The sequence below is a fragment of the Poecilia reticulata genome, chromosome 13 (genome assembly GCF_904066995.2).
Source record: "Poecilia reticulata chromosome 13, P_reticulata-male-v2, whole genome shotgun sequence".
In the NCBI taxonomy this organism is placed as follows: domain Eukaryota; kingdom Metazoa; phylum Chordata; class Actinopteri; order Cyprinodontiformes; family Poeciliidae; genus Poecilia; species Poecilia reticulata.
In genome coordinates, this window is record NC_088842.1 from 8,503,450 (window position 1) to 8,527,283 (window position 23,834).

General features: G+C 39.9%; 1 protein-coding gene across 5 annotated transcripts; it reads right to left on the reverse strand.

Annotated features, from left to right (window-relative positions):
- sytl2b (synaptotagmin-like 2b) lies at positions 1–22,555 on the reverse strand. 5 transcript variants are annotated; one of them, XM_017308139.2, is made up of 20 exons: positions 22,439–22,555; positions 19,211–19,383; positions 16,961–17,124; positions 16,689–16,800; positions 15,138–15,186; positions 14,920–15,022; positions 14,421–14,832; positions 14,146–14,345; positions 9,554–11,959; positions 8,101–8,214; positions 7,968–8,018; positions 7,802–7,896; positions 7,601–7,714; positions 3,971–4,134; positions 3,623–3,725; positions 3,372–3,533; positions 3,133–3,217; positions 2,341–2,443; positions 2,044–2,249; positions 1–663 (listed from the first exon to the last, which is right to left on the reverse strand). In XM_017308139.2, the coding sequence occupies exons 2-20, from the start codon at positions 19,309–19,311 to the stop codon at positions 515–517; spliced, it is 4,893 nt and encodes a 1,630-aa protein (XP_017163628.2). In that variant the 5' UTR covers positions 19,312–19,383; positions 22,439–22,555; the 3' UTR covers positions 1–514. The 5 variants fall into 5 exon arrangements, with proteins under 5 accessions (XP_017163628.2, XP_017163627.2, XP_008423245.3 ...); XM_017308138.2 differs by having other exon boundaries at positions 22,337–22,471; XM_008425023.3 differs by lacking the exon at positions 7,601–7,714 and having other exon boundaries at positions 22,337–22,471.
- Between the last annotated feature and the right edge of the window lie 1,279 nt (positions 22,556–23,834).

The following is a 23,834-nucleotide window of genomic DNA, read 5'->3' on the forward strand; positions in this document are numbered from 1 at the left end:
TAAGATAGGAAATTATGAATTTTATTGGTGTCAAACAACAGGTTGTGGTTTTATGGGGTGTAGATTGCAGAAACATCAGCATTCAAGACGACTATAAATGCAACTTCCCTAAATTTCATGACTCAAAGTGGAATATCTGTAACATAATACTCAAAGTTCAGGAGTGAAACTGCAAGGGTTAAAAATAACTAATTTCCCGACCCAATGTCTTTCAGGATTCTTGGCATAAAAATGTGAAAACTGAATTTCACAGCCAAAGCTTTAAAATTCTGCAATAAAATACAACAAAAAGCTCTTTTTACCTTTAAGATAAAGAGACATCAGTGTCCACATCATTCATTTTGCCAGCAATATTTTGTCTTACACTCTTACTATAGAAAGCGTTTGCTTTTTCTGCATCATAAAGTCAAATTGTTCAAACTCTGTGGTAAAGTTGCTGTTACTATTTCAGCTTAACACAATAATTTAACCAGGTCAATGGAAATAAATACTTCCTGCAGCAGTCGGATGTATTTTACTTTAGAGCTGTTCTAGCAGAGCTTAACATTCTCAGCGGCAGCACATCCTCCACCCATTCGCTGGGAGAAGCCATCATGCGATCCCAGAGCGACACCTCGTACGGGCCGGAGTCCATCCAGTCCACCAGAGCGCCGTAGCTTCTTCCTGCGTAGAGGAAGAGAAACGTCCAGAAACATGCAGCCGACACTGGATTATTCTCTGGTAACGTCTGGATTCAGGCACTTTAACCCCTTCAAATATCCAGCCTCCTTTGTTTAAAACACCATTTACACCAGGATTTCTTTGTTTAGAGCAGGAGCAGGTTTAGAGTCAAAGTCATTTTTCATTTTGGACCAAATCAAAATTATAAATGCTCTTAAAGGGCTGGTTGAATGTATGAGACAGCTGTTTAGTACAAGTAGGAACGTTTTTGACAATTTTTGAGAAAAATCTGCAATAAACTCCCAATTTTGTATTCATGCAATAAAGTGCGGGGATTTGTTGATTTTGCGTGAATTTCCACAATAATTCGCAAGAAACTGGATCGACTGATTGATATAATTGGGCAGTAAACAGAAAAAAAACTACATTGATTTGATTAACATAATACTTAAGCAGACTTGGTGTTTAGTTTAGAATCTAAAGGGCCACATAAAAAGCTATGACGGGCCGGATTTGGCCCACGGGCCTCGAGTTTAACACATGCGGTTTAGAGTTTCCTTTCTCTTACCTAATTGATCTCAAAATATAATTCAAATATAAAACTATCCAAATGTGTCAGGAAAAACAACAAATACAACCAAAATAATAATAATCGCCAAGAAACAGAGCATATGAAACATTTGTTGCGCAAATGTGACATGAGAAAAAACAATTGTGACACAAATTAACCATAAACCACATACAATGATTAGAGATAGATTTAAAGTCATAATTGAACAAAAATTAAATGAAACAAAGAGACGGAAACAGATAGCAAAAAAAGCCAGAAGAGAAAGACGACAGAATGAAGTAACAAATCATATTTCTGTTCTTTCTGGGGTTTTTTAATGTTTTGAAATTCTTGTCTCATTTCTAATGCAAATATCTTAGTAATGTTGAAACAAGAAAGAAACTAACTCACAAGTAACTTTTCAGCAAAATACAGGAGCTTGTTTTAAGTCAATAACTCCTTAATGTTGATTAAAAAAAAGTATTAGCTACAAGTGAAATAATCTTCCAGTGGAATAAAAATTTTTTTTAAGGGAAAGTGTCCTGTAATTGACCAAAAACAAGCTTATGTCTTTCTGGAAAATTACTTGTAAGTTAGTTTTGTCTTGTTTCAAGTGTACTCACATATTTGTGTTTGGTAAGACTTTGTGTTTTTTGGCAGTGAGGAGACAGTAAGACAGTAAGAGCCTGAAACACTTTTTTTCTTTTAGCTTTTTCCTACCAATTTACCTCATTTTTAAGTTGCGACCACACGGAAAACAGAGAAAGGAGAAAAAAAGCAGCCAATGTCCAAAGAAAACCTTTGGACACGTTCACCGACCAGGCGACGGTTACCTGTTCCGGCGCCGAGCCTCAGCCCCCCCAGCAGGTTGCTGGCGAGTCGGTCTCGGTCCCACACAGTGAGCTCCACGCAGGCCTCGGTCAGATCGGCCTCGCTGATGCCGTCGTACACCATGGTGTGGTTGAACACCGGCTCCGCAGTCCTCCGCAGGACGCGCGTCTTCTGACGACTCTTCCTGCTCGTGTCCGGCAGCACAAAGCTGGAAGAACAACGAAGGGAGAACAACGTTTATGTCACACATCAGACGTGAAAAGCCTAACCTGGTTTGAGACGATTTATCCGCTGCCTACCATTTGACGTACGGGTCGATGGTGGCTCTGATTAAAGGCAGGTTCTTGCATTCCTTCACCCAAATGTGAATCTCTCCGCTGCTGGAAACGTCTTTGGGTAAACCTTAAAGAAAAGCAACGGTTGCTTATCGAGCTGACAGGAAATGGTTTTACATTGTTTTGGTAAATCTGAAAAGTGTGGCGTGAATTTATGTTTAGCCCTATAAGTCAAAACTTTGAAGATATTCATAATAAAAAATGAGCTACAAAATAAAAAAAATTTTATAACTCGAATAACAATTTTTCTAAATGTATACTACAACAAATGTTTCACTTTGAAAGCTAACAAAGTGTAACTAAAATGTTTTTCTATTGTCAGAAATAAAATAGGGACAAAATTTGTAGAATGCGATGAGCCTTTTTATTTCTTTAAATGTGGAAAATGAAGAGAGATAGGTAGCATAGTCACTTTTAAAAGCCTGTTGTAGATATTATATGAAGATTTTACGGAATAACTTAGGGAAAAAACTCATAGAAACAAACTGTTCTTGTTTCATCCAAACTTTAAAACATTCCCTTATTGTTTTTAAGCTACAGACAGAACGTCACTGACAGAAAATGATGTCCCTTATTTCTGTGCTAAGTTTATTAACGCAGGCAAAAGAGGTGCAATTAGCTAAAAAAAACAAGTAAGTTACTTTAAGTCCTCGTTTCTTTCTTCATTTTTATGATTTTCACTGACTTTTTCAAGCTAAAGACTTGCATCCCTAACCAAATAATTCCCAACGCAGAGGAGGATGACTGTGAGCAGACCTTCGCTGTGGGTGATCTGCGGCAGGTATCGGATTGCCAGTCTCATCTCTCCCCGCCCGTTTAGCGGCGCAATCGACGGTAGAGTCTGAAAAAGAGGCGAGGCGCGATATGAGCAGCCAGGCTAGCCCGGTGGGAATGAGTGCACAGGTCGGACAAATAACGGTAACAGGTAAATCCTCTGTTATTCGGTGAGAAAAGAAGTAGGCGCAGCTTTTGTACCGCTGTGTGTTTGTGTTTACCCTAGCTTTCAGCGCCAAGTAATTCATCTGGGTGTGGTCGAAGTCCCACTTGGAGAGCTCCACGTCCACCTCGCCCAGGAAGCTGTTCTTTCCGAAAGTGTCGTGATGCCAGACGGAGAGAATGAGCGTCTGTGTCCTGAGGTACTCCATGCGAACACGATACTGTAGGGGCAGGAGAGACGCTTTTGTTTGCCGTGGGTCGAGTGAAAAAACAAGAAGATAAAACCCTCGCTGGGTCCACCACTTCGTACCCGGAGGATTTCGTTGAAAGTCGGATTCAGCGTCTTTTTCTTTACGGATGTTTTCCTCTTTCCCAGATTGGCTTTGTCAGGAACCAGGTAACTTTTGACGTACCTTTAAAATCAAGCAAAAATAATAACATTAATGATAATTAGCAGGAGCTTTCTATTGACAAGCGTCAAGAAAATGATGACAAGATGGTTAACTTCGTTTATAAATGTCACCAACTATCCGCAAGCAATATCAAGATTTCACTTTGCAATGGTTAGTTTAACCATTACTGCTAAATGGCTAATATGCTGCATATATTAGCACTGTCCACAATAACACTCGGTTTGAAGGAATAGTTTAGAACTGACGGGTCGGAGCGGTTCCTCTTTGGGTCGACTGCGGCCAGGTCGCGGCACTCTGCCACGAAGATGTGAAACTCCCGCAGCCTTTGGACGTAGTTGATGGAGAACTGGATGGTTCCTTGAACCTCAACAAAATCCCCGCTGTACATGGTCATCACACTCCCACTCAGCTGAGAGCAGACGGGAACAAAGAAAAAATAAAAATCAAGTTGGCTAAACCTTTACAAGAATCTGACATGAAGCTGAGTCGACAAATTTTCTGGCACGTAAGAAGCATGCCTATAGGTGGCTAAGCTAGCTTTAGCATCTGCTGTAGCTTATAAAGGCAGTTTGAAGTCACTTCACAGTATGTTTTTTTTTTTTTTTAGCTCGTAATTACTTGTTGCAGCATTAAGAGAAGATGATTATTGACTTTTCAAACAAAACATTTATTCATTTAGGAATTTTAGCAATTTTTTGTGTCACTTCACCACAAATTACCCTATTAAAATAAATTACCCCTAATATTTCTTTACTCATCACATGTTTGTTGTTAAAAACATACCTTCATTACCTTGTTTATGTTTTAGAGCAAAATACATTAAGGACTTTGCAAGCTTTAATACATTTTATGTAATAAAACCGTGAACTAAACGGAAAGCTACAATTTTTTCCAACCATTATTTTTTCGCAAACCAAATCCTGAAAAGTGTGACCTCCACTTCTGTTCTTCTAACTCACAGGAGATCATGTGCAACCAAGTGCTAAAACAAATCACTTAATCAGTAAATAATGTCCATCTGTTTGTAATTTTGCTTCATTATAAATCCAGCTGTTCTGGGAAGGCCTAAGAGCGCCGTTAGAGAATATTAGCCAACAAACAGTCATAAAAGACAAAGGAACACAGCAGAAGGACCAATGATGAAGCTCTGATCAATCCATCATCTGAAAATCGCACAACTTCAAAGCTAAAAAAAAACAAACTAATCTGTCAGGCTGGGCAAAAAGAACCTCCTAATTATCAAAGAGATCCACGGTAACGCCAGAGGAGCTGCACAGATCAACAGCTAAAATGGCAAAATCTGTCAGTAGGACAATTATTGCTCATCCACAACACAAATCTGTCCTTTATGGAAGAAGGCCACTGTTGAAAAAAGTCATGAGACGTTATGTTTTTCTCAAGTCAAGAAGGAAACACACCGAAAATTGTCAGTTTATACCAGTGTTTTTCAACCATTTGAGTCAAGGTACACTGTTTTAATTGAAAAAATCCAGAGGCACACCACCAACTAAGTAGCCGCCTATATATAGTCATTCTTATCAAAGTCTCTTGAATAGGAATCAAATAAACACAAAAATGTATTATCACATTTTACATTTCTTATTTCAAATTGCACTTAACATGTCCACTTCAAAAATACACCTGAACAGCCACAACACTGTGGTGTTAAATTTAAAGAAGTTGTAGAAAACTTCAAACTGTTTTACAAACTAATCCACAGGCATTCTTATAGCCGGAATACAGAAAATAATTCTTATTCTGAAAGAAGTAATAATATTTGGGAAAGATTTCACTTCATATTCACTGTTACAATATGAAGAGTTGCATGTACAAAATGTCAATATCTGTATATTTTACCCACCTGGTGTGAAACCTGTGCATGTTTGGATGAAAACAGATCTGATTTTCTGACAGAAATTAAAGAAAGACAAAGCTCTTCCTCAACAACTCTCAGTCTCTCTGTTTTTAGTTTTTATAGTAACCAGGCTTCAGAAGCTCACTTCACACAGATATGTTGTGGGAAATGGACTCATGTCCTTTCCAACCCAACTACTGCTGAGCTTCTCTGTCTTTTCCATCACTGTCATCACAGTCTTGCTAGATACGATGCTCTCATCGCTACCTGTAACATTCATGCATCACTAATTCTCTTGTTTTAATGTAAAATGTTCTGTACCTACTGCCATCTAGTGGTAAGAACATTACATGATTACGCCGCTAGTCACTGCTACAGCAGACACTCGAAGATGGCATTATTTGTAGACAATTCATTTTCAAAAAAATCTTTTAAAACCAATTACCGTATTTTTCGGACTATAGAGCGCACCATACTAGCACCTTCAATTAAAAAATAGAATAAAATAAAAACTGGAAGCTGCTCTCGGTTTTCCATTAGGACCCAGCAGAATGCCTCGTCCTAATAAATCTGCTGTAAGGACGCAGCGTCTCCAAAGCGAACCATGGTTTCGTTCACACCGAACTTAAATGCAGCGGCTCTATTTCCCTCCTGTAGTGCCAGATCGACAGCCCTCAACTTAAAAGCTGCATGATATGAGTTTGAAACATTTCTCCGTCGTGCCTGCTGCTAGCATGTGCTTATTCTAAATGAAAATTAGCCGTTCTTCTCTGATTTACAATTTTGACTTCTAATGATTCACTTCCTGCTAGAGAGCCCCCTGGTGGTTGAAGAAAAATCCACAGAAAAGCCACAGCGGGCTACAATACGCATGGTTCAAAGTTAAGGAAAAAAGTAGCAGCTTTTAGTCCGGAAAATACGGTACCGCAGTGAAATTGCGGTACCGCAATTTAGACCAGTGGTTGAAAAACACTGGTCTATACAATCTACTGTCTCCACTTTACTTTAGCAGAAACAGTAAATTTAGTCCAGGTTTATAGAAATAAGGATATAGCAACATGCAGGGAAATGCTAGAAAAAAACCTGTTAGATACTGGGGTGGATGTTGCATTGGGACAACACACCAAAACACACAGCCGCTGCAACAGAGTTCAAAACATACTGTGTGTTAGAACGACCTGCACCTAAATCTGATGGAGAATTTTTTTTTGCAATAGCTGAAAACATTTCATCTAACGGAGCTGGAGATGTTTTGCAAACAAAATCTTTGGTCTCTAGATGGAGAAAGGTGGAAGAAACATACAGTACATACAACTTGCTACTGCAAGTCTTTTGCATGTTGCATACACTGCAAAAACACTAAATCTTCCAAAGTAATTTTAGTCTAGTTTCTAGTGCAAATATCTTAGGCTGCTTGAGATAAGACAAAACTAACTTACAAGAACTTTTCAGCAAGATACAGGAAATAGCTTGTTTTAAGTAAAAATGTCCTTGGTGTTGATGAAAAACTAGTAGTTGCATTCACAGATTATTTCATTTATAGTAAGACATTTTCTCATGTTATAAGTGAAATAATCTGCCAATGCAACTAATAGTTTTTCATCAATATAAAGGAATTACTGACTTAAAACAAGCTCCTATATCTTGCTGAAAAATCACTTGTAAGTTAGTTTAGTCTTATTTCAAGTGTACTGAGTTATTTGCACTAGAAACTGGACCAGAAATAATCGGTAAAATTTTGTATTTTTGCAATGCAGTTAGTTATTTGAACTGTTAGAGAGGCTGTTAGGTCAAAATACTTAATGTGTCACATTAACACATTAAGCCCTTTTAGTACTCTGGCTTTAACAACAGACACTTTAGCAAAATATAAAACACGGACTGAATGTGGGTGACCTGCAACAGGGACACAGCGTCACGCTTCAAACATCTACGAGACAGTGGAAGTGATGTTTTAGACAGAACCAACAGGTTTACACAGGGAGGATGCTCATGCAGAAGCAGCAGTGTGTGAACGTACAGAAGACACAGACGTCATGCCAGAGGAGCTGCTCAGGATAGTCGCTGAGCTGCCCGCTGTTAGTCTTTCTAGAGGGTTACTGCCTTCGCAGAAGTCAACGTCAACGGCGCGCTCCTGAAACACAGACAGACCGCAGGGCAGGAAAGCTTTGTGCGGCTGAACGCAGTGCGGGGTTCGTTCTTCAGACGGGGAAAGCTTTACCTCATTCTGTAAGAACGACGGAACGGATTTGCTCATCTTCTTTAAGTGGTCCGGATCCGAAAAAGAAGAGGAGGAAGGAGTGGAGATGGCTGAAACTGTGGAGCAGTATTTCAGAGAATCTTTAGTAAATTTGCGATTCACATTTCAAATGTTTGTGCGTTTCTACCTTCACTGCTGCGCCTGAGGTCAGCAGCTGGGTCAGCCCTTCTTTCTTGCCCTTCGAAAACAGTGAAAAACAAATTAATCTCAATTGTCGGTACAGATGTAAAGCATAACCAAGTTGTAGAGGGCGTGCTGACGTGGTGCTGCGGATGCGGTGATGTCCTCCATGCTTTTAGCCAGATTTTTCGGTCGCGTCTCCGCTCGCCGCAGCGCCTTTCTCACCGGATTTTGATCGTCTTCATTGATTCCTCCTGCATAGCAGAAGAAAACAATACAAGTAGGGCAAGACGTTACATTTTCACAAAGGAGATTTGATTTTGGCAGCTTGTTGCTCACATTAGACCAATAAGGCAGACTTTAGAAAAATGCATAAACGTAATAACAAAATGCAGATTATTGAAATAACGTGAAAAGTGATCATTCCTTAATAATGTCCCAGCACAATGCTGCATTATCAAAGTTCAGCCTGGATCTAGTTGTGTTCCCATGAAAAGTTTTAACTTATAAACAAAAGCTGTACCATATAGTCGTTTTTTTTAATGGAAGATTGTTTTTTTTAGCTGAACTTGTCAATAGTTCACATATTCACTAATTAAAATCCACGTGTGAAAATTCTGATGTTTAATATTTGCAGTATGTAAAAAATAGAAAGTTTCTTCTTGTTAAATTTGGCTTTCGTTTTTGTTTTTATAGGTTATTCAGTTTTATTTAATTATGTTAATTGATAGCTATCTAATATGAATTTTTCTTCTAATTATCATTCAGTTCTTTCAAGGCTTCATAAGTTGTTGTTTTTTTTCTAGGAATATTTAAATGCACATATAAAACAATATTTTGCTTTGGAGCTTGTTCATGTTTAGCTCGAAGCCAAACAAAATACAAAACTAATGTAATTTAGATCAATCTAACAGTGATTAAGGTTTATCCTTCACTTCCTCTCATCGTCTTTTAGCAACTTTTTTTCTGTTAGGATGTGACGGTTTTAAAAATACGTATTTTTATTTATTTTGCTATTTTTATCTTTAAATGTCATGGTTTTGGTGTATTTTAAGTGTAGTATAGTAATTTTTTTATTTTATTTTTTTGCCAAAATAGACATTTAAATGACCTTACCAGCATTTTTAAAATAGCAGAAGAAAGTTACATCTATTTTTTTTTTCAAATCAGAATTAAGAGTTTAGTTACCTAGGGGCTGCTTTGCTAAACAGACTGTTTTCACTGAGCATTTCAGCAGTAGATCTAATCATTGTTGTGTTGATTGTGTCATATTCACTCCTGAAAGTTTTCACTCAGTGAAAACAGAGTGAAAATAGACTGTTTTCACTAAGCCTTTTAGCAGCAGATCTAATCATTGTTGTGTTGATTGCGTCATGTTTATTCCTGAAAGTTGGCCTTTTTTAAGCAGTAGCAGGTTTTCTGCCACTAGATCTTTGATGTTGTCATGCAGCCAGAAAGCCTTTCTAGCAAATAAGTAAATTTACTACATATTGAACCTAACCTTGATATTTAACACCCCAACAATCAAGGTGACGGAAAGAGTAATGCTGTCTAGGGTGAATGTTACTAAGAAAACATAAAGTTAGATCTTACGATTTGAACTGCTCCTGATGTTGGACCATGTTTCTGATGTACTGCTGACAGACGACTCTGGGCCTGTGTCTGAACTGCTGTAGTTGGCCCAAACGGGCCGCTGGTTCATCTTGGTCATCTTCCTGGCATGACGCTCCTCTGAGCTCAGGGGTGTGCTCGCCCTCACTGGTCCACTCAGATCAAGATCGTACCTGGACTTGACCTCTGCAGCGTCTTCGCTCGACGCGGGCGCGAGCGTGGTGTGGATGCTGGTCTTGTCCGTCATCCCCAGGTAGTGGCGGTAGTCTGTGGGGACGAAAGCCCGCGCTCGTGGAATCACAAACTCTGGCTCGAGCTGCCTGTGTTTCCTGCTCTGAGACCGGAGAGGACTTAGGTCCACTCTCAGTTGGGTTGGGTCTTTTTCCTCATCTACGCTCAGAGCGAACATGCTCGTGGCGCGGCGCAGGGAACTTCCACGGCTGCTGGAGATGCAGAAGCTGTCCTTTCTGCTTTTCGGAGATCGAATGTCTTTGGTTATGCCGCTTTGTGGCTTTGTGGACTTCTCTTCTCGACTGAAGTCCTTTGTGCTCCTTTTGTACTGTTTTTGCTGCCCTGACTCAGCTTGTGTGTAACTGGGCAAGTTACTTTTGTTGTCACCCTGTAGCTTTGATCCAGATCCAACCTGTTTATCATGTGGAGACTTTGACCGGCTCTGGGGAGAAGGGTACGACTTCATGGCAGCTCCTCTCGTTTTCTCAAGGGCGGAGCTTACATGATAAATCTCCACATCGGCTGACTTTAAATCCTGGGATGAAAGCTGGGAACGGAGGGGCTCTTTCCTTTTGGGGCTTTTGGGTTTGTCAAAGGTTAAAGATGCCTTAGAGTCAGCAGTAGCCTCGTCCCAGAACTCTCGCAGAAAGTTAAACTGGGCACGACTCGTTCCAAGACTCGGATTCATCTTGTCTAACCTCTGATTCAACGGTAGAACCGTAAAATTCTGGGAATTCTTATTACCACCTTCCTCCTCGCTTCCCGAATCGTTTCCGATTGATCTCAAGTCAAACTCGGACTTCGTGAATCTCTTAGTCAGTTTTGTTTGATTCACACCACGGGTCATTTTGCCCTCTCCAGGACCTTTAGGTTTGCCGTTGTAGAACATTGGTTTGTTAAGCTCCTGCTCCCAGAAGGACTTCAGCTGCTTTATTCTCTCTGCTGTGCTTTCTTGGTGTTGCGATGGTTGCTTGTTTGAGTATGAACCGCCGGCCCTGTCCTTGGTGGCTGGATCGTCTTTTCTTTTGGGAGAGGAGCCTGAGTGCAAGTTTTTATCCTCGCTGTCTCTCCTTCTTACATCTTCAACCGAATCTTTGTGAATTTTGGCTTTCGTGGTGAGTTGCTCTTCATTCTCATCCGTGTACGAGCCATTTCTGGACAAACTGAAACTTTCAGACTCTAAGCCGACCTTGGTTGAGAGGTCTGGATCCAGCTGAGATGCAGGAGCGTGCTTGGAAAGAAGGTCTTGCAAGAAAAATTCTTTAGATCCTGAAATGCCGTCTGGTTGTAGATTTGGTGTGACCGCAGAATCGCTCTCAAACTCTTGATCTATGATTGTCCTCTCTGATGGGTTTGGTCTGTTTGCAAGTAAACCTTCTCCATCCAACACTCTCCTGTTGGCGGTTTGTAGATTGGATATTAAATTAAAATGGGTAGAGTCATTATTGTACTTTTCGGCTGCTTCTGACTGAATAGAGTTCACCATTTGCATTTTTTGGTTGTTGAGTGGCTGCTGCTCGCTTTCAACACTTTGATCTGGGGTGTACTTATCATAGAGCCCCTTTGCGCCGTACTTTCCATGAACAAAGTGAACATCAGGTTCTTTGGCTGCAAAACCCTGAGCTGAGTTTACTCCTTTGTCAGCCGGCGTCACGGATTTGCTGATAAGTACCTTTGGGCCCGCATTGCTTTTCTCCCAGAACGATTTCAAATGAGAAATTTTCAATGGCTGGCTTTCATCGCAACCATCCTCAATGTCCTGTGAATGCAGATGTTGAGTGTCGAGCGTCTCCTTGCTTCCTTTTCTGTTGAGCTCATTATTGATCTTTTGTAAGTGGCTCCTATTCGTCTCAGATCTATCTAGCTTTCTTTCACTGGTCCCTCTGTCGAATGACTCTTCCTCCCTTGATTTGCTGACAGACGCGTGCCTTTCAAAGCCCTTGCAGGCCTTTGGAGTGTCTTCTGAGTTCAGCCAGTCACTGCTGTCCGTGCTGCGGTTGAACCAGTCCAGCACCTTCGCGATGGAGTCGTCCTCTTCGCCGGCGGGGCTCGTTGTCTGAGAGGACAGTTTGAAAGCGGTCATCTGATTAGACTTCTGAACTTGCTGATTGGATTTGTCAATGAAGTGGAGATCATATGACATAGGAGGGATGGGATCTGGAAGTGGAGAAGGAAGGAAAGAAGATAAATACACATCTCGCTTGTATGTGGTTTCCTTTAATTTATGACATTGATCAGAGTCAAAAGCGTAATATACCAGCCCATTTGGAAAGAAAAATACTTTGTCTTGCAAACGTGTTTACACCCTATAAATGTTTCTATGTTAATAAACAATAACACATTTTGATTAAGTCGAAGGCTAACAAATTAAGTGATAGTTTGTAGGACTAGCTTTGTAAATATTTTGGAGTACGTAAGCAGTTTTACACGTCTACAGAATTAAATGTTTGACTATTCGTCTTTGCAAACTAATACCAGCTCAGTCCAAATTGGTTAAGAACAATATGTTGCCATCATCTTTAGTGTCTTTGAGATTTTGTTTTTATGTACTTAGGTCTGAACTTTTGACTAGGTCATTCTCACATATAACCCTAACAAATACATTGTTTACCTGGATGTGTCTTTGGGTTTATTGTCCTGCTGGAAGGTGAACTTCTGCTCTGGTCTCAAGACTTTTGCAAACTCTAACAGACTTTCTTGTAATTTTGCTCTGTTGTTGTGTTGCTCCATCTTTCCATCAACTCCAAAAAAAACATTTTCCTGTCCCTGCTGAAGAAAAGCAACCCCGACTCCAGCGGAGTGCACAACTAATAATCTTTTCAACAGATTCTCCAACCTCACCTCTGAATTCCTGCAGCTCCTTCAAAGTTTCTATGAACTCTTTGTTTTTTTTTTTTCTCTGATTATTGCTCTCCTTGCCTAGCCTGTCATTTGAAAAAGTCCAGTGGGCTTGAGTACCTTTTGCAAAGCACTGTAATATATAAACTGTACAATTTTTATTAATTCATTTTTTTTCATGGAGTTCATTTAAATTAGTAATAAGCATTTATTTCTTGTTTTTATTTTTTAAATTGGAGCTTTAAAGCTTTCGCCACTACATAATATGTCCAAATCTGTAGAAAACTTCTTCCTTCTAACATTTAAGCAGTGTAACGATACTGGGTCATCATTTTCATATGAATCATGTCAGGGCTGGAGGCTTGCCAGTGGGCTATCCTCTCCCTCTGCAGCCATGTCTTTGCCATGTGTGCTCAGTGGGGGGTTTGCATTGTCCTGTTGAAAAATGCATGCAAAATATGCTCTGAAGGCAGCATATGTTGCTCCAGAACATTTTCTGCATCTTTCCGACTCTAATGCTGCTATCATCTCTAAGGGCTATAAGATCTGAGTAGTCCTTTTCATGTTTGATCCAGAGCACATGGCATCAATTTCTTCAAAATGAAATGATAACTAGGATAAATTTGGAATGCAGACTTATCTGACGATAACAAATCAATTTATTGGGTAATAGTTAACCCGTAAATGCCATTGATAGCAGAATAATGAATGTCATCCAAGGATAACAGGAGGCTGATTTGCCTTTAATACCAGATCTTCATAACATTTAACCTGCTGACACCTCCTGACGTACAGGTTTTTTTTTAAAAATGTGCAGCAGGAAAAGCATGAAGCGATGGATGTCCATGACTTAAATCAAAATGGTGCTAAAATGAAAGAAAAAAGGACATTTTTGACCCCATTATTTATCTCTTAATTAATGACCAGGTAAAGATATGAAGCCATAAAATAAATGATCCAACCTTAGCTTGATTATGTTCATTCAGTGGGAAAAATGCAGCATGTTTTAGAAGAACTACATTTTTTCTTGGAGTAATTTTGGTAGGCTAACTATTCCTGGAAGGGTTTAGATATGTTTCCTGCTTTTTTGGTGGGTCATGGCTTTCACTGATGTGCTGGAGTTCAAAAAATCTGAGAAATGACTTTATAAGCTTTTCAAACATCCTAATAAACGATGCTGTACTGCAAAAACACAGCCTTACCAAGTATTTTTGGTTTAGTTTACATCTTAATACACTTGAAATAAAACCAACCTAACATTTCATCAAGATACAGCAGCTTGCTTTAATCAAATGATTCCTTTATATTGATAAAGTACTAGGTCCAATGGCAGATTATTTCACTTATAGCAACTAATTAGTAAAAGTGGGGGGTTTTTGTTGTTGTTTTTTTGTGCCAAAATCAGAAAAAGCAAAAACTTGACTTGGGTCATTATTTTAGGAAGGTGATGGTTATAAGAGAGATACTCAAACAAAAGATAAACTCATAATTGAAAGAGAACTCACCCAGTATGTTTGGAGGTAAACTCATCTCCTGCCGCCCTGCTGTTCCCACGCTGCTGCTCGCGTCTCTGTCCTGAACTTTATTACTCGGCAGGTTGAAAATGTTCAAGGTCGCGCGCTCTCTTTGATCGTCTCGGGCTTCGACCCTCTGCTGTGTTGTTTCTCTGTCAGCGCTCACATCAGTCCTAGAGTGAGCAGCCGGTCTGAAATACGACAGAGCTTCAGCTGGAAACGCAGACGGCTTTGGGCGAGCATATCAAGTAAAGGTTTTTACTCACCGCTCTCTTGTTATTGATGCCGCATTCTTGTCTGTCTCCAGACTTGAATTGGAGGAAACCTGAGATACAGCACTGAGTGGCTGCAGGGAACTTTTATCTGCCGCTTTGGACGTCGGCGCAGAACCTGTCACCGGGACATAAACGCTTTCCTGATGCGTTTCATCTGTAATCTTCAGGCCAGACTGGTTAGAGCTCCCGCTGGATCCCAGCTGGCGGCTCCGTCGCGGGGCAGGAACAATGGCTGCGGGCCTCGCCGCAGCATTTAACACCTGCTGGCTGCCGTGTCGAGGCAGGAACGTCCTCTTCTTCGGTACGGGCCTGAAACCCGTGGAGGAGCTTTCTGATGTGACGGAGCCCCCCGAGGTCTGACTGGACTCCCCCGCCGGGGCATTCTTCAGCCGGGAGATTGCCTCTGGTTGGAAAAAAAATTATAAAAAAAAGACAGTTACGGTTTTGACTTTTATCACAAACCTGTTTGCTCCAAATCTCAGCTTCCCACCTGACTCCTGCGTCTCCTGGTCCAGACGGGGGGCCGTGTTATGGTTGTTTTCAGGAGGTTCGAAAACAATGAGGGAAGCTCGATTAAAGGGGTTGAGTCTCGGCTGGAAGGGGAATGAAAAGGACCAACGACTTAGATTGCAGCAGCTGCTGTGCCGCAGAAAAAACTACAAATGTACAACAGGAAGCTAACCTGTTAGCTCTAAAAACAATGCCTACCATTTTGGGGGAACGAACTGATGAGTATCGATTTTCCTTCTCAGCATCACTGCAGGGGAAAATATAAATAGCAAATATTCTTAAAAAAACTTTCGCAGGATGAAAAGTAAAACATCAGCAATAAGCTGACATTAACACATGACATACGAGTTTCTATATCACTCAGGATTCCAGGATTTTAAAAAAATAATTTCTTGGAACTCTTTGTGACACTTTTACATCAAGTTGGAGGTGTTGCAAATTTGTACCTGAAGTGTCCCACACAGTTTGTGATCTGTGATAACTTCCATTCTCTGAGAAACTTCCTATTACTTGGATTTATGCTTTGGCATCTAAACCCAAACTGCAAGTCATGTTTATGATGCCGGTCTAAAAGAATCTATAAACTGAAAGATGAGCTGAGATTGACTTTTTCTTCCTGTAAAAGAGTTTCAATGCACCTGTGGGTCAGCTGACGGGTAAAAGTTGCTCATTAATATGCATCCTTGGGTCGTACTAACGCAGCTACTACAGTAACAGGGGCCCTTTTTTCTTTTTTTTTTTGGTAAATGCTCAAAAGGTAACCTAGCTTAAATTTGCTGTAATTTCATTTATTTGATCAACATTTCTGTTTAAACTTATGGATCTTTATTTACATATATTCCTAAAATCAAACTACATTGATCGGGATTACAAATATTAATGTGATCAGGTAGACGGTTGTTCTCTCAAATATAAAATGCCTGCACTGTTTTCACGACTAGATTTGTTTACCGGCTCATAAATAACTACAATACCTCCCAAAGGACTCACAAAATGAAATGTAATGTAAAACATATTGAAGTTTGTAGTTCTGACATGACAACATAAAGATATTATAGGAGGAAGAAAACTTTGAAATTCACCTCATGTGTAAAACACATTACTTTAGTCAAATTAAATATAATATGAAATACTGTAACTCTGAACATGGGGCAAATGGGGGATGGAAGAAAATTAGTATAATCTAATTAATATGACTGCACTTAAAGCTCATGTGATGAGGTGATAAATTTAAAAAGTACACAGTGACTGTAGCCTCTGTCATAATGTAAATACCTGACAAGGACTTGGCGTTTTTACAGCCTTTGAAAAAAGTTTAAAAAGCTTAGCCAAATCAAATATTGACTTTTTCTCTTGCTGACAGTCTAAGCTGTGACCAGAGTTATAAAATATGCCTTTCTGTTGTTATTACTTTTGAAAAGTCTCAGCAGTGTAGCAAGTTTACTTTAGAGAATTGTAGTCCATATAAAAAGTTTAAATGTTGCCCAGCTGTTCTGTTAATTTTGCCGTGCACACTTCCAAGTGGGTTAGAAAACCGACGGTTTCCAGCAGCACCACCTATGTTTACATAAGCCGAGTCATAAGACTGTCTGCACGCTGGCAGGACACCGGCGTCTTTAAGGGCCGAGCAAAGGAATGTCTCTCACATGTGAGGGAGAAGTGTCTGAATCTCAAGCCGAATTTAAGATTTGTCACAAAATCAGAGGAGCTCGTTGGAAAAAAGCAGAAACAACCAAACTGATTGTGTACTTCATCTCCGGTGGTTGTGATGATTCGAGACACCTCGCAGGTTTTGGAGGAGGCGCTGCGTCCGAGCTACGGCTGCTGGGCGTTTTGCTTCTCTCCACTCGAACGGATCCGTCTGTCGGGGGAAAGGAGCGTATGTTTTAATATATAAGCTCTCATATTCTGTCACCAAGACCTCAAGGTTTAATATTTAAACCTTTTTTCAAAGGCTGTAAAAATGTAAAAGTTATTTTTCGCACAGTTGGAACTTTTCCAGGTTTAAAAATCCAGCAGACCTAAACTAGCCGGCTTCCCTTGCTTCATGGACGCCAGGATGATTTCTGATCCGTGGATTTTGTCGCTGTGTCTTTGGGACTTGGCCTCGTAGAACCATTCCCCCGACAGGTACTTCAGCTCCACGTCTGACTGAGACCTCCTGTCCAGAACCTTCTCCAGTTTTCTGTCATGAAAAGGAAAAAATCTAAATTGCAACATTGACGAGAGGATTATTATTTTTTCTGTATTACAACTTTAAGTGACTTTTAAAGATTTAAAAAATATGAGGTAACATCAGCAAACAAAAAGGAGTTGGACAATATTCATTTATGCTGAAAGACGACTGGAATCGCATTTGAATATGTTATAAGTCAAATTATCAACAAGTCATATGAGAACAGAGAGTAAACAAGCTAACCAGGCTAACTTAGCCTAGCCCTTCAGCAGACAGCTTACATGAAAACTCTTGCTAGCTACAGGAAAGATGGGAATGTATTCAAAGATTGCAGCATGGTGTGCTTATCAAATATATATTGAGAAATATAAGGAAATTAAGCAGAAAGTTCTGGTGGGACAAATTATCAAAGACAACGCTGATCACTGCAATGTAAAGTCACTATGATTTAAGGTTCATGCTGGATACCATATTGACAAAAGTTTTTCCCTGACTGCCTTCATACACATAAACTTGACTAAAATTCAGTTTTTAATCTAAAGGGATTAATATGACATTAGACATTTAACCTTTTGACTTTTCCTCTGGAGGAAAGACACAAACTGATTGACATCAAGGACTTTTTTATCTTCTTGAATTTTATTTGATCAGTACATGTCAGACAGGTTCTATATGTAATTAATCACAGTTAATTTATTATTTGACAGAGAGGATATTTACTTTTTTTTTTAAACATGGTCAAGTTGGGTTAGAATAACTTTTTTTTCTCCCTAAAGGATTATAAATTTTCCATGCACAAAGCAGCATTTTACAGCATAATCAAGTCACTATGCTGCCTTTAGTTCTTATGAAAAGACAGCATTTATCAAAGATAACTTCAAAAAATAGATTTTGTAATTTGACACCTTAAAATTGGGTCTCTATCTCCTATTCTTTCCAACGCTCTGCTCTCAACACGTCATCACAACAGTGCTTCTCGTTATGCAGTGAGCAGCCTCTCTAATGAGTGTTGGACTGAGTAATAGTTCGTATGAGGAGCTCCACAGATGAACTGTTTGATCACCGGGTGTTTCCTAATTGCTGCTGCCGCTAGTCTGGAGGAGCAGAGTGGGGCAGGCACAATGGAGGGATGTTCAGCTGAAAACTGCGGCTCCAAGGAGGAGCTTAGCTGAAAAAGGCGGGGCTTTGTGAGAGCAAGCGTTTAGGCACCGTGAATGGTTGCCGTGGGAGATTCAAGGGTGTCTTTAGTAAGGGAAAAAAAAAAAAAAAGTTTTCTGTCTTGGTTTTGTTCTCTGATCTTTGGTTCTTTGTGCAACAGGATGAATCCATCACTTCACTTCCATTACCATTTCCATCAACAGCGTTACATAACTGCTTCACATGATCACTCTCACGAGAGCAAATTGGAAAACATCTCAGTCGAGTTAAAATAAAGTTAGAGAGGGATCAAAACAAATTCCACCGCTCCGGCTCATCTTTCTGCTGGCCGGGGGAAACCACGGCCGTCATGTGAGGCGGAGGTAGCGCATTATTACAGGCTGCTGGCTTAATCCTTTTCACATCAGACCGGACGAGACACAGCCATCATTCAGGTAATGAAGTCAGCTCTATTAAAATGCCCAACGAAGAGCTCTTTGTTTTACAGCAAAAAGAATTTATTAAACACATTTCCAAATCAGGTGTATTTATTTGATTGTACATTTACAACCGAATTGGAATTTCAGAGACGGATCCTCAAATTCTCCTGATGGTCGGGAGACAAAAGCCTCAACTGTTTGCAGGAGAAGGCGATTTGAGATTAACGCTCGTTTTGAAGGCTGTCACGGAACATTTCTGCAACCTAGCTGTAATCTAATTGCTCTGATCGCATTTAGGTCCCTCAGCGTCCGGCCCCAGACAGGCTGTTATTGTGTTACGCACCAAGCAAAGACTCTCTCCTTCATGAGGTTTGGTGTTGGTGGGATAGCATTAAAAGACATTAACTTAAACTCGGATTAGCTTTCATTTCAAGTCTGCTAGGACACTCAGGTTTGTGTAAGAAAATAACGGCAAGGAGTCTTTCAGGGAAAAGCAGACTGTGTGAATCTTCCTCCACCTGATTCTCTCCTCCTCGGCCCGCTTCAGCTCCTCGTCCCTCTTCAGGACCGTCAGAATCACCTCCTGCTCCTCCTCCGTCAGGTGGCTCAGGTCGATCATGGTTTCCCCTCCTCCTCCTGTTGCTGCTTTCCCTCGGCGGACAGGTGTGAGAACGCCCAAGGCGCGCTGGCTCTGTTGAACAAATACCACCGTTTACCTCCTGAGAAGGATGTATTTGTTCACAGCGAGATACCGCGGCAACAATATACTGAACAAAAAGTGAGAGAGGACAGAAAGGTTGCTTTCTCACATGGTGCACAGTCCGTGTGAAGGACTACTGAAAATTAAGCCTTTAAAGGTTTTTTTGGGGAGTTGTCGCCAACAACGAGCTTCTGATTATGATTAATGGATGTTGGTATTCAGCATCTATATTTAATTTAGAAAGCCAAAGTTTATAAGGGGCCCGAAACGGAATTGAAATTAAGGCCCCATTAGCGATTGGAGTGGCCAGTTGTCATTTATTTATTCATGTGTTTTTAGTCAACGCATCTATATATATATATATATATATATATATATATATATATATACTACATTTTTTTATTATTTTTTACACAAATGTTTCTCAAAGGTTTTTTAAAAAGAAAAAAACTGCTGCTAATTCGGCTTCGTATTAGTTTGGGTGTATTAAATTATAACAGGCACAATAATCAAGCTGATCAGCTAGCATTAAATGTTAGGGACAAAACACCTCTAAAGGAAGAACAATATGAAATGAACTTTTTGAAAAGAAGTTTTGGAGCATTCTTCTTCAGGCCAGTTCTCCTTTTCCTTGAGTTGAATCTGTTGGCAAAACCTTTAAGACTGAAGGTGTTTTTAGCTGTTAAATGACTGTAGTTCATCCTGATAGTCTTCATCTTGAACTGTATCGCTTCCTCACCATTAAATGAGAAGAATTCAAAGACTTACAATATTAAGTAGAGGTGTGCCGATCGATCGGCCGCCGATCATAATCGGCCGATTTCCGTGAAAAAGTGTATGATTGGTGATCGCCGATCACGGTCTCTTGTTGCTGATCACAAAACCCGTCACCTGCATCTCATTTCGCAGCCTGCCTGTTCAGCTGGTCTCCTCTTTCCTTCACTCTGGAACTATATCGCACTGAGTAAATGGGGAAGTTTCCGTGTTGCGGCGGAAAATTGAAGCACGTCAAAATGCATCAACACAATGAAGCTAATACAACATAAAAACAATGTCATACTTGACGGAGTTTGGCTAAATCGAGGCTCACCGCAGTAAAAAAAGACATATGGAGGATCAGATAGCAGGTAAAGCAGCGCACAGCTACAAACACTCACCCGGATTAGTATGATGGTCAGAAAGCTAAACAAATAACCCGCAAAATTATTTAAGTCTTCGAGCTGCGATGTAAGACGCTGGTTCTGTTCTCGCTGTTGAACCGCTGTTACGCGCGACAGGTAGTAATATTTCACAGACGGAGCGCCGCTTCTGTTCCACCTGGTAGTGACTCTCACACCGAACCTCTGCTTAAAGCTGCAGCATCTAACCTAAAAAAGTACATTTTACAGACGTATTAAAACTTTCGCTGTCCTAACATGAGACAGATAATCTCTAAAAAAAATAATCGATCTCCTCTGTTCTGCCTAATTACTACGCTCAGTCAGAAACAGCCACTCAGAACTAGCAGTAATCAGCTAGCAGCCATGCTAACAGGAAGTTTTCATTCAGTAACTCTGGATTGTTTATTGTAATGGATCCTGTATTTGCCTTTGAATGTTACGTTTTATACTTGAATTTTTTTTGGCAATGTTGAGAGGTTTTATTTTGGCTCTTTGCATCATTTAGCCTCTTCAGAGCCTTCATATGTTTTCAGTCTGTTAAAGATAGTATTACCGATAGCAGTACAATTTGCACAATGCCTGTTTTGTTTAGTTTCCTTCTTGGAAAAAGTTATTAAAAACAAGTTTTTGTCTAAATTAAGGTGAATTCATGGTTCCTTCTTCCACATAATGTAACCGGTAGTTTTTATAAGAAAATAAATAATTATGTGATCGGTATTGGTGATCGGCCCTCATTTGTGATCAGAATCGGTATCGGCAGGAAAAAACCTGATCGACACATCTCTAATATTAAGCTTTGAGAAATCCTCATTATACAAGAGAAACCAGAGAATTTAACCATTTTTGTAAGGTCAAGTAAAAAACCGACTAGATTTGCACACACAGAAAACACAGGAGTTTAGAAAAGGTGTTTATTTTTGTTGCATCTAGTCATTGTACTCATATGCCATACCTAGTCACTTCATACTCAACTTTTTGGGTGTGAAACATTGTTGCATAATGCGAGATGTTTTGCACCAACTACGCATTAATTGTAATGCTTGGTCTGGACAAAACGTACCCACATGGATAATCTATGATTCAAAACAATTTTCTGTAATCCACTTTTGCTCTGAGGAATGTGGCTTTATGACAGTCAGTAAATACCATACCAGCACGAGGTCCCTTTGTGTTTTGATGAAGGGTCAACTCATGTTTAATAAGAGACAACTGTCTCTATACTGGGGTCAGAACAACAACAAAAAAAAATCAGATTATATAATTCAATTAAAAATGTCCTTGAGATTTTTTTTTATTTTTTTTAAATCATTCATCCATAGTTTGGGACAATGCTGAACTACAACAAACTTATGTTTACGGGCACAACTTGAGATCACAATGGCAAGTTGAACCAGAACCATGACAACAGAACCAGCCAAGTGGGGAACCCACCCCAACTTTGGAAATCAGTTTAGCTAATCGATTATTTTCCCCATTGTATTTTCTGGATGTGTAAACTGCTTCCTGTTCAAATAAATATTCCGAGTCTTCCTCTTGTTCTGGACAAGCCAGAGGTTAAACTGGAGCTGGGGCAGTTTGCTTAAGGAGTAGGTAGTTGACGCAACAGGTAAGACAACTTTTTTGTTGTTTCCTGCCTCGTTTCTTCGTCTAAATCCTTAGGATATTTTTTGAAAAACTTTAGTAATTTAAGACAAAGAGTCAAGAATTTACTGAAACACAGTAGGATGAAACCTCTCTGTTTACGATCGCGACTATTGGAAAACAGATGGATAGTTTTCACCTACCTTTAAGGACAACTTTGCGACCCAGAACCTCGTATTCAGAAGGGGGGGGTTTAAAAAAAAAACAACATAAAAATGATAAATGCATAAAAGTTTTAACTTCACCTCCGCAGGTCTGCTGATACTGCTGGATGCGCTCGAAGGGAGCGGAGGAGAGGGGGCGGACTCTCAGCGTAGGGATGGGGAGGATCTGACAAAGACGAGCAATGATGAGGAGCAGCCATTGTATTATGTCACCGCCGTATCCGTCTACACTACAGCATCATCCAGCGGCTTAATGTAGGTCTGGATGATTAACGTCGACTGCCGGGTCTCCTTTCTAAACGGACTGAAGAAACAAGTCGCGGATGGGCGTGTTAGACCGGCCTGGGCTGCAATGACAGGCATTATCCAGCAGGTGTCACCGGTGGAGATGCGGCTACTGTTTGACAAAAGGGTGTGAGCATCTTCCAGACAGGCGGAACGAACAGGACGGGTTGAGGTCAAACAGCAATTAAAGCTGCGCAACACGAAGCCGTTTCACCATCTGCGCTACGGTTTGGAGGAATAAACCCCCCACTGCGACTGCGAGGTGATTCTCTGACCTTCAACACACAATAATGGATGAATCTATCTCACACTTCCGGTGTGGTCTGTGTATGAAAGCAGGGGGAAATCACACAGCAAACAAACAGTTGTGGTATGGACATCCAAAAGTGCCACAATTCAAGAAATAAATCATTATGTCATGATGTTAACGAGCCCGTTCTAAACTAAAAATTTTGTAAATATGCAATATATTAAAAAGATTAATAGTTGTGAGCTGCAAAAAAATGTAAAATAAATTTGCACCATCAGTAAACCTTATTACTTACTGATGGTGTAGTGCTACCACAACAACTGTGTGCAGGTAATCTAAACAAAGGTAAGGAGTTATTTAAACTACAAGGAGAGTTCAGATTGTTCATTTCCAATTCAATTATATGATTTAAAAAAATAGTTGTAGGTTGTAGTTTTGCCACTTGTTTTTATATGTACATTTTTGTGCCACTCCTGTAAGAATCAATTGAATATGCTAGCAATTTTAAATGATCTGCTTGTTTTACTCAAACTAGAGAAAAGCTCTGTAAAAAAACAAACAAAAAAGACACATTAGATACTAGAACAATGTTAATATTCTTTCAATTTTTTGAGAAAAGATTCAATCTTAAAAGACTTGTAGCATTTAATCACGTTACAAAATAGTGAGTATACAATCTTCAATTAAAAAACATGAGAAAGGGGGTGAAATGGATGTAAACAGGAAAATCAGCTTCAGCTTACTGAAAAATAATTGTGTTGTTTTTCACATAAATCCTAGGATAATACATTGGAGTTAGTTGTTATGAGTCAAAATGGAAAAAAGTTGCAAGGGCACTTGCAACTTTTTGCACGTGGCCTTGAAAAAAGGGCATTTGCAGACTGGAAGCTGACTAAGCGCTTGTTCTATGCAGGTACATCAACAAAATGTGAATATCAATGT

Coding starts and splice junctions, on each gene's coding strand:
- sytl2b (XM_017308139.2), bottom strand. CDS start 19,311: ATGATCGACCTGAGCCACCTGACGGAGGAGGAGCAGGAGGTGATTCTG. Junction 11,960..14,145: donor TTTACCTCCAAACATACTGG/GTGAGTTCTCTT, acceptor CTCCACTTCCAG/ATCCCATCCCTCCTATGTCA. Junction 664..2,043: donor GAGGCTCGGCGCCGGAACAG/GTAACCGTCGCC, acceptor TCCTCTACGCAG/GAAGAAGCTACGGCGCTCTG.